We start from the raw sequence: 11,333 nt of genomic DNA, 5'->3' as shown, positions 1-11,333 counted from the left end.
TCAAGTTCCTGTGAAACCCGTCCAAAAAGTTGCTGTAGGTTTTCACCCAATGCCCATATGGTAGTGTCATCAGCAAACAAAACCACTTTCGCTAAATCAGAAACCTTACATATATCATTAATGTATAATATAAATAATTTAGGTCCCAAAACAGAACCCTGAGGCACTCCACATACAATGTCCATAATAATAATTTATCCTTGTAGAAGGTTAAGCTGTTGGGTAGTGCAAATACAATCAGTATTTATATACTAAGATATTTGATATTTGAAAATTAAGATGCTAACATCCATGAGTGAGCTAGGACTGTATCCAATAATTATTTTCAGTATCTGCTGAATAAAGTTAATCAGTTAATAGTCTAAAGATGTCCAAAAAGTAAATGTTCATTAGAATGCTGTGAACCCCAAGGCGATGCCTTCAGGTGTTGTGTTTTGTTCAACCTACAGTCCAAAACCCGGAGATATTCCATTTAAACCTTTTGGGTTTATAGGACTTTACCACTGCCTTTTATCATTCAATACTTTGTTTAGTGAAAAAACAAAATCATCTTTAAAGAGGGATAATGCACTGAAACTGAGTTGGCTATTGGATGTACACAGTACAGTATATATAGTGCACATTGTACAGTATATAGAAGTACAGATAATATCAGAAATGATTGATAGCGATGTCTTGTACATATGGGATGAGCCAAAGTGTTTGACACAACACAGAAACAAAGCTGTAAAATTTAAACCCAACTCCAGTACAGCTGAAGTTGCAGAATTTCATTGAAGGGCTTTTTAATCCCCTAGCTACAGCGCTGCTTATCAGATTTAATTAAGCATTAACAATAAAGTCAGTGTGACAGTTATTAATGATTTTATTTAGAATGTAAATCTCTCACCTTTTATCCTCACTTACTCACAGGAATGCTTTGAATGGACTTTAACCCTCTCTCTCTTTCATCACTGTGCTGTCTGACCTGATCTAATGAGCTGCTGAAGCAGGGCACACCACCCGCTCTCCAAACTGGAAAACACTGTTTAGTCTGCCATTCACAATATGAGTTTAGTTATTCATTTATCTTTGTGCAGAGACCCTTACAGTGGGAAAACTTCAATTTAACAATGGCAGGAGATTTATCCTGAGATGGAGTGTGTTTATATTAAAGTCCTGGTTTTGAGTCTTATCTTAGTGTGGATCATACTCGGGCTACATGAAACCTAATCATAGCAGTGTGCTGGTTTCTGATTGTCTCAGCCAGTCATGTCTGTACCAACTCAGTTCCCTCAGTTGTTGATAATGAACAGTTTGGTTTGTGACCGTCTGCTGACAAATAACAAAACTGGGACACTTCAGCCTGATCATAACCAGGATCCTCATGTGCACTAAACCATTACTTGGCAAAGGCTTGAATATTTCTTGTGACAGTGAGATATAAAAATATGAGAAGTACTTTCTCTGTTCATTTACAGCTGGCATTATTATTCAATAGAATTCTGTAAATATTTCATAGCTATCACTCTTATTGACTGTTTGATTAATTTTTCATGCAAAGATGCCAGAGAATTTCTGTTTTCAAATATGATTAGTTCCTGTTTTCTCTGTATATGAATACTAATTGAATATATTGGGGTTTTATGGACAAAATGTATCAAGAAAATAATCGGCATTTTAATCAATAATGAAAATAAATATTTGCAGCCCTAGTTTCAGTGTGTCTATGTACTTGCTCAAGGTCAGGTACACTAGGAAGTACATTCCATGTTCAGTCCTTCTCTCCCAGGAACTTCCTTTTCATTCTCTTCTTACTTGGCTCCACCAAACCATTTCAGGCCATCTGGACATATCTCAGTGTGCAGCAGGGATGCACAGCTAGACCAGAGCTCTTTTTTAAACATACACGTTGGTAGAGAACAGGCCTCTGTTGGTGAGGAGAGCAAATTAGAGCACAACAGTCAAAGAGCAGAGGGCAAAGATGCAGAGGAAAAAAAGCAGAAGGACAGAGAGCAACAAGGGAGGAGGGAGTCGGTGGTCCGTTGCCTGGCAACAAACATAATTTTGTGCAAAGGTGTTGGGGGGTTAAAAAGGAAATGGGGACATGGAGAGGAATGGATTGAAGAGGGTTTTGTAGATGCCCATCAAGATGAGAAAATGATTGAAATCACTCAGACTCAGATGATTGCACCAGTATTTTTAGTCCAGGCCAAAGCAGTGGAGCAACCACTAACACTGCTAAAATCAAAGTTTTGACTTTTCTCCTGTGGTTTATGTAGGGAATGCTATGTTGTTGAGGCCTCAAATGTGAAAAGATGTCATCTAATTCTATTCAAACTCTCAGCAAGAAGAAATACAGTGTTTCAAAACATCTCAAACCATTTCTTTAAGTTGCACTTTGTGTACTTGAACAAAATGCATTGTTCTTCTTCTCTGGCCTCTCTTGGTTGGCGGACTCTCCCACAATCATTGTGTCCCATTTCGCTCCTGTAATGTTTCCTCTTCAATACTGTAGCATATCTGCTACAGTATATGAATCAGTATGAGACAGATAATTGGGACAATAAGTAGAAGATGACAGTTGTGAAAATTTAAACAAAAAAAAAGAACATAAAAACTGTTTTTTGCAGATTAGGGAGATGGACAAATCATTACCAAGACGTGAGTAAATACTGATGATTAAAGAGACATGGGGAAGAATGCTGCGAACTCATCCTGCTGTTGTCACATGGAAATGCTGTCTGCGCCATGCTTCCTGTTTTTTGCCAGTGATGATAGCCAGCTGTAATGGCTATTACTGTCTGCCACAGGTCATGCCTATCTATTTTTAAACATGTCTCTGTCTTTCTCTGTCTCCTGCTCAGCTGATTTCCAGTGATGCAGATGGGGCCATTCAGAGGGCAGGACGCTTCAGGGTGGAGAATGGCTCATCAGATGAGGTGCACTTTTTTGCACACATGAATCCTACCCTGACTGTAGCTGAATGTAATTTCCCTGTCCTGTATTATAATCTGTGTGTGTGTGTGTGTGTGTGTGTCAAACAGACTTCGGACTACACTCCAGGAACCTGGAGGAGAACTGATGTCCATCTGGAGAACCCAGAGTACCACACCAGATGGTTCTTTAAGTATTTCCTGGGAAAAGGTCAGTGCTGCTCTGCTGTGCTCTGTTTAAAAACATACATACTTGCACACATAGTTAGTGTGAGATAAGGAGAGAAATTTAGGAAAGTGAGGGACAGCATATAAACTGGCTTTCAGGTGCTGCAGAAAACATCCTCTGATTTTCTTTCCTGGTCTACAAGATGCTTCTTATCTTACGAAGTCAGCTCTGTCCTCATGCTGCACTGCTCTTCAAGGCCAAAACTTGTTAGCATCCAGTCATATCCCCACTGAAAGTCTCAACTACACTCTTAATCTCATAAACCACTCAGGGAGGAAGCCCATGGAGGACATACAGCCTGAACAGACAGAGCAAAGGCTTGCCTCCAGCCGATGACATGGCTAAGATCAGAATCTTGGTTTCTGAAATTATCCCAACGCTTAGCAACAGACTAACAGGAACCATAAACAGGAACCAGAGATTTTAAACATACATTGCATTAGTCACCTGTTCCTTCAACTTTCATACCCTCATCATTTCATCCTCATTAACACTGTGCCTGTTCTCATAGTTGCAGCATAGGCAGCACAAAGGATCATTGTCTGGATTTCTTTGCTGCGACTCGAATCAGGAAGAATACCCTCAGCTGAAAGGTTGAGATAAAAGACAGATCCCTGACATGGATGGAAATCATTGTGAAGGAAAGACAGAGAGCAAGAAGTCAGCAAGTGGAATAAACTAAATGCCTTTTCTCCTGTAGCCAAGGTCTGATGATGATATGGCATGGCCAGTTTATAGTGAGCCATATCTCCAGAAAGTTGGCTCGACCTGTTTGGACTGCAGCTGAGCCATCTGTGTCTCACAGCCTGAGCAAAGCTGATTGCATGGTACAACACAACATATGAACTCGAGGCCAGTTATTCTAACATTAGCATTTCCTGTTCAGAAATGCAGTAACATAAAATCTGAATTTCTTTATGAATATGTAAAAAATAAAACTGTTTGTCCGTGTTTGTTTCCCTCTTGTCTTACAATAGGTGCAAATATAATGCATAGACACTCAGAATGTGCTTTATACTCGCACAGAGAAAAGCTACAGCTAGCTAAACCTATAAGTATATAATTGCAACCCAACCTTGCACAATTTTTGCTTATCTGAAGCATAAAAACATGCTAATGGAGAGTAGACCAAAGAAAGTGAATTTGTGGAAGAAAAGAGAACATTAGAGGAAAGACGCGCATTAGAGAGGCACAGCAATGTGGGGAGAGATCCTTCATCCAGTTGCAGGTCTGTTCATTGTTTGTGAAGATGTTACCCTGTCAACCAAACAGGCAGAGGCATGAATGTGTGACTTTGCACTGGTGCTGTCAGGAGATCTTTGTCTGTTCCCATGTCGCACACTGAAAGAATTGGCAGTTTGGTGGTGGTGGAAAAAAGGGTATGAAGAAGGACAACATAGCAGTGAAGGCAAAAGAAGATGGGGGGGGGCTGTAAAGGAGTGTTAAATAACTAAGCATTTTTGTGGTAAAGTGCTGAAAACTAAGTAAAGCTTCAACATCAGTTCCCCACTCACTTCTTACAAGTTTGTGACATACACATGTTAAATATCCAGCATGTATGTGTAGTTTTATTTGTATCTTATCTTGGTTTCCCTCAGTCCACCAGAACTATGTGGGTACAGATGCAGAGAAGAATCCCTTCTACCTCTCAGTTGTCCTCTCAGACCAGAACAACCAGCGGGTTCCCCAGTACAGAGCCATCCTCTGGAGAAAGACTGTGAGCGTTTCAGCATCTTGGAAAACGCACTTGTTTTCTTAGCATGAAGAAGCATATGTCTGTGCACTGCAAAGATAAAGCCAGCAGCCTGTTAGCTTAGCTTATTATAAAGACTGGAAACAGGGCAAACAGGACCAGAACCACTAAAGTTCAATAATTAATGTTATATCTCATTCGTTTAATCAATACAAAAACTAGAGTGTGGTTTTATGGGGGGGCCATATACCAAACTCTTTCTTGACTGGATAAACTAACTGGAGCCTCCACTGCTGCCCCTGCAACCTCACATTGGCTTGAAAAGAAAATCTTGTACATTGTCTATCGTTTATAACGTTGATGTATTTAAGAAAATTGAACACCAGATTACAAGATGTTATCCGATACATTCCAATGAACACTGCAAGCTAAATGGTTTTATATAGTGCCTTTCTATGCACTGAATCACACTCAAAGCAGCTTCCTACAGCTGCCCTGTGGCACATAAGGAATTCTTCATGCTTCTGGGTTCTTTGTGCTAAGCTGCGAGCCTAACCGGCTGCTAGCAGTTGCAGTTGCAGACATGGCATTGCAGATGGAGACATATTCAGATTTAGCAAAACCACAGTGTAAAAATACTCAGTTAAAAGTCATGCATTCAAGTATTTATTTAAGTACATTAGTGTTATTAATGGTGTTAGGCATCTAAAAATATGCTACACTTATATCCAAAGTAAAAGCACACATTAAACTATATTTCAGATTAATCTGTGCTATAATTGTGATGCATTAATGTGTAAGAATCACTTGCAGTTGAATTGCAGTTACAAACAAATGTAATGAAGTACTCAAGTGAAGCATAGTACTCGAGTAAATGTACTTCCTAGCACTGCCTCAGTGGATCTTCCTCTAATCTTAACTGAAACCTTTTGTATATTGGGGCAAAGATTAAACCTGAACATTTGCTACTTGAATACACAATCGTAGATGGTACTTTTTCTGTGATATAAATATGAGAAGGCACAACACGGCATCTTGAGGGACTATGCTACTCCAATCTTGAGTCACTGTGTGTGTAGGTGTGTGTTCATTATTGTGTTTGTAGTGTGGTGACTCAGCTTCATGACCAAGATAACTTGGATCTAATTTTGGCCTCCAGCCTCATCGGGAAACTGATTAGGGTGGTGCACCTGTGCTGCCTGATCGCATTGATTTGTCTTGTTTCTATCAGACTCTAACTGGAACAGGATGTTGTTGTCGTTGAACTGAACCACTCTGTTTGGTTTGAACCGCTTTTGGTTAAATTTGGCCCTTTGTAATTATTTTATGACTAATTGAAAAATATGTTTGTGTTCTCTGAATTTGCTGTGAACAACAGTGCAACAGGTTTGTAGATGAGCACTTTAGTCTCGGAAATCAATTCTTAGCCACAAAAAAATTAGTTTTGAGGAAGTGGCTCCTTAAAAGCCGCAGTTGCACCCTGCTGTGCCAGCAGTTTGTAATCCCTGATGTGTGTAATTCTTGTTCGCTCAGGGCACTCTGAAGATCAGCCTTCCTTACAGCCCGACCAAAACACTATCAGTCAAGTCCATCCTCAGGTGAGACGTGCAGCCTGGAGCTCTAACCGGACATCATTCATAAACTATTTTCAATACATGTATTGTTGGTTAGCTTATGCTGCTGCTGAAACATTAAGTCTTGCATACTGTGTTTTCAGATGCTAACTAGCTCAATCGTAACCTCAAAACAAATGACAAAAAAAAAAAAAGAGTATATGAAAGGGTTTGTTTGTTTGTCACACAAACATATATACACATATACTGATGACTGTGTTGTACTGTTATTAAGTTATAGTGTTTACTGTCATCTAGATGCAAACATATTTACAACCGGTTGCTTATGTTGTATTAACAAAATATACTCAACAGCCACTTTATTAGGTACACCTGTACAATTGTATGCAATTCAGTGGTGTTATACTGGACTACATTTATGATTTCACCAAAAAACTGAAACAATTTGAACTTCATAACAGATGCTAAGGTGGAAGTGTTGCATTGAAGCGCAGTGGCCAGTGGCTGTATAATCATAATTATATAGTGACATAAAAGAAATGATCATATTTTGTTTTTTAATGCAAAATGCATTTTCCAGGGATGATACTCTGTGAAAGATGAGATATACACAAGCAGCTTGGTCTCAGAATATGTCTGCCTGTAGTGTCAAAAACTAAATTAAAGGAAGGTCATGATTCATTCACAGATTCTAACATACCCAGATGTTTTTAAACGTGGGGTTGGATCCAGAACAGAGCTGGATATCAGAACCCATCTGTATTCATTAGTAAATGGTTAAGCCACACTTAAAACCTTGTTTACAGTAATGTAAAATGATCTCCACCAAGTCTTTTGCATAATATTATATTATACAAGGCTTTTATTTTTACATACTGCAGGTACAGTATGAAGTGATGTAATAATAATTTGAATAGGAAATAAGAACTGCCTAGTTCTGGGAATCTGCAGGGCTTTAAAACATTGATGTTTTTCCAAAAGAGGGCTTTAAAATCTTACATTTCTTTTACAAACTGTAGGTCTAGGGAAGAGAAACAGTATATATAATTTTTTTTTGCCTGCTGTAAGCAATAGCTTCACTTAGAAAATGTTTTGGCTCTTCCATTTATCCACTCATTCTCTGCTGCTTATCCAGGTCCAGGTCAGTCATCAATCATTCATTTAATCATTAATAATAATTAATTAATGATGTTTTTAGGAATTATTGTTGTAGAGCTGGGAAGCAGTGACAATTTAAATGATTTAAATGTCAGTAAATGTATGCACTTGATAAATAATTCTAGCATGACCATGAAACAGATAATAAATTGCATTGTGTTCTATTAAAAAGTTTAATTTGGTGAGCCCCATTAGAAAAAGTATAATTTTGTTGGTCATTCATATCGTCCATGTCATGTTTCCAGTAGCAGATGTCCTGAGTGACTAGTAATAGGACACAGGAGATTGGAGATGATAAATCCCTCAGGCTGAGCGGCAATACTGCTCAAACTCTCAATGAGGACAAATGGTCCAAGCAGGATGAGAAATCCCCCATATCATGTCTCATTTTTCTGTGTTATCATCCGTTAATCCTAAATACCCCCATTCTCTTTTTCATCACTTCTTCTTCAATTTCTCCTTTTCCTCCTCCTCCTGTCCTGATTTGCAGTGCAATGAACATGGACAGGTTTGAGAAAGGCCCCAGGGAGATCCTCAACCCGGAGATTCAGAAGGTGAGAGTAACATCAGAGCACCAGGCTGCTTTTAATGAGATGTAACGCTGATCTACTTCATGCCAGGCCTAAATAGCAGCACACAAACTATATGATATCTTCACACTGTCTCATCTCCACTTGCAGTGCTGGTCAGTGTGAGTGATAACTGTTTCTCTTTCCTAAGGATCTGCTGGTGCTGGAGGAGCAAGAGGTAGGCTTTTGCAAAGCTCTGGCTTTTTGTTTTCAAGTTTAGTAATAATTTCTTTTATGGCCTTTTGTTTGGCTATCCAGTCACCTTTACACACCCACATATCATATCAGGACCCACTTGTTTGTTTCTTTGTTGAGTCCTTATCTGGTAAAGGAATCCTTAATATTGTCTTACATGTACTGGAGCTACAGTTGTGATTTCTAATATCATGCCATTTGTCCTGCTGTAATGTAATGCACAACAAAAGCATGCTATTCATCCTGTGTATTTTTTTTAAAATGTGTTTTATATCTTGTATGTATGCTTCTTACAATAGAAGCACTGAATGGCAGTAAAAAGATGTATTAAATGCACAAATAGTAAATAGTAACATAACTGTGATTTTGCAGGGTTCTGTCAACTTTAAATTTGGCGTCCTGTATGCCAGAGATGGACAGCTCACTGATGACGAGATGTTTAGCAATGGTAAATCCCTCTATGCTCACATTTTTTCAGTGTCCTAACCTGTTAGGGGTTGTACAAAGGAACATATCTGCTAAGTACTCCGTGTGTGTTTTAGAGACCGGGAGCGAGAGCTTCGATAAGTTTCTCAATCTGCTGGGTGATACCATTACGCTGCAGGGGTGGGCAGGATACCGTGGAGGACTAGACACCAAGAGTAGGACACCACACAGCTGCTGAATCATGTTCAAATAAACTTCATTTAGAGTAAAAGCATTTCAATACGTTTTCTCTTTTTTTCATCTGTTTCTGTCTCTTTTTACCTGCAGATGACACTACAGGAATGAAGTCCATCTACACAGTGTATCAGGGCCATGAGCTCATGTTCCATGTCTCCACCATGTTACCCTACTCTAAAGAGAACAAACAGCAGGTCGGTGTCAGTATGTGCAGTTGTACACTTTTTTCTCTACTGCTATGTAGTTTTAGACTTATTTTTTCTTTCTTTTTAATTAGTTTCAGTATGCATGTGTTTTCATATTTTTATTTGGACTCTGTCTCTAGATTTGGTTTGTTTAACCAGACCAGCTGGCTCTATTAGAATGGCAGTATTAGACAGTCAGTCAGTTGGTCCACCACTTTGGTCCAGACCAAAGTGAGGCCCTAAATTCTTCTCTAACACCAACATGTCCTCACTGCCTCTTTCTGTTTTATTTTTGTCTGCTACCCTGTTTCTACTTTGTAGCTTTTGAATTTCTGTATGTTGATCTTGTAGTTGTCTGTTTTTAGATGCTGCTCTCTTGGCCATTGGAAAAGAGGTTTGAAACCTCACTGGTAAAATATAGGTTAAATAAAATAAACACGTGTGCACTCAACTCTTTTTACTTCAGAGACAGTAAAAAGTAATGGCCATTCTTAGCCTCTGGAGCTTTTTTAGTTTAAGATGGACCTCACATTTTTCATGAGCAAGAAACGTCACTCAGTGCCACAGTGTGGCTTACTGGTGTCTCTTTAATAGTTTCTGGACACCAATGGAGGTCTAGGCCATAGACCAGTAAGTTAAACCACAGTCTGGATTTACAGGCATTACACTGAACACAATCAATTTACTGGTGGTTTTTGCATCAGAAATCACTGGTGTTATCCTTTAATAGTGATGGGAAGTCAGTAGTCTGGCAACCAATGTGCCAATGTGTTAAGCAGATCTGCCACATGACTGGAAGATAAAATGACATTTGGGTGGTCAAAAATAAGGAACAGTCTGTGTTTGTTCTGCATGTGAGCTTGGCTGTCAGACTGTCGCCTGTCTCCCATCCACCTGAGTGATAAGAACTGCAGTCATATGACAGAATACTTCACGCCTGAGCTCAGCATCTTCCTGCACTGAAAAGTCAGTTCAGTTTAATTAGCGAAGCTGTAGTGTTAATATCACCCACCACAATGCAAAAAAAGTTGGATATAAAGAACAGCATTATGACAATTTTTATAGCGGGGCTAAAAAAACAAAAGCACAATCCTGGATTTGATTAAATTCAAAAGGATTTATCTTCCTCGTAGAATGGTTGTCCAGAGGGAATCTCAAAATTGTCAGTTTCTTAGGCAATGAAATAACTTGTGTGCAAAGTTGACATTTAAGCCTTAGAAGAAAGCTGATACTTTTCAAAAAGAAGGGGTTCATCTTCATATTTTGTGAAATGAGTCTCCTAAAAATTGTTACTCTGAGGACCACAAATGACCACTGCAAATTTCACAGGAATCCAGGTTTTACTTTTTAAAATATCTTGTCATAAAACAGAGTTAGACAAGGGGAAGTTTTAACTAGATGGCAAGACGAATGGTCAGACTGATCACCAAAACAGTTAGGATTCATCCACTGGGAACAATGAACAGCTGTATTACATATCATGACTATAGTACTAGTTCTTGAGTCTTTCCTTTTACCTACAAAGAAGAAAAATATATGTAAAATGCTAAGGTTGGAAGATGGGTGGCAAGGTGTAATAAAAAATGAACAGGTGAGACATGAGTTAGTGCAGTAGGTATGGATGATATTGCTGCTTCTGAAGTTTTGAAAGTATCACTGCTTCTCAAAGTGTTTATAGTGTGAGAGCTTTGGAAATGTTTGTTGTTAAAATGGCACCCTCTTCTCACACATGCACACATACACACCCCAAAACACCATGCCCCCGTCTTTGCAGCCCTGCTCAGCATCTCATCAACAGAGTAATGCAGGGTATTGACTTTACCCTGCTTTACAGATATACAAATTTTATATAAAAGGGGTCTTTTGTAGTGACAAGCTCACTGTAGATTTTCACCATACTCTGTAGTTCTTCTTGGCTCTAAACTGGTGAAGACAAAAACACAGCTAAAAGGAGATTAAATATTGGATTTACATTCATCAGGTTCACTGAAACATGACACTAAATGAATGCTAATTGAGCAGGGTGTACAGTGAGGAACAAAAGTATTTGAACACCCTGCGATTTTGCAAGTTCTCCCACTTAGAAATCATGGAGGGGTCTGAAATTCACATTGTAGGTGCATTCCCACTCTGAGAGACAGAATTAAAAAAA

At 38.9% G+C, this 11,333-nt stretch overlaps 1 protein-coding gene across 4 annotated transcripts in view; it reads left to right on the top strand.

Annotated features, from left to right (window-relative positions):
* Positions 1–11,333, top strand: part of garnl3 (GTPase activating Rap/RanGAP domain like 3) — a 42,335-nt gene that overhangs the window by 10,140 nt on the left and 20,862 nt on the right. For all 4 annotated transcript variants that reach the window (XM_020587332.1, XM_020587330.1, XM_020587331.1 and 1 more), the window contains exons 2-10: positions 2,847–2,921; positions 3,027–3,126; positions 4,743–4,861; positions 6,371–6,435; positions 8,060–8,123; positions 8,290–8,316; positions 8,706–8,781; positions 8,876–8,974; positions 9,087–9,190. In XM_020587332.1, the coding sequence (XP_020442988.1) occupies positions 2,847–2,921; positions 3,027–3,126; positions 4,743–4,861; positions 6,371–6,435; positions 8,060–8,123; positions 8,290–8,316; positions 8,706–8,781; positions 8,876–8,974; positions 9,087–9,190 (729 nt within the window). The remainder of the gene's footprint in view (positions 1–2,846; positions 2,922–3,026; positions 3,127–4,742; positions 4,862–6,370; positions 6,436–8,059; positions 8,124–8,289; positions 8,317–8,705; positions 8,782–8,875; positions 8,975–9,086; positions 9,191–11,333) is intronic.

This window comes from Monopterus albus, unplaced genomic scaffold (assembly GCF_001952655.1).
Source record: "Monopterus albus unplaced genomic scaffold, M_albus_1.0 scaffold453.1, whole genome shotgun sequence".
Taxonomy (NCBI): Eukaryota; Metazoa; Chordata; class Actinopteri; order Synbranchiformes; family Synbranchidae; genus Monopterus; species Monopterus albus.
This window is presented reverse-complemented; position numbering and strand designations above follow the sequence as displayed.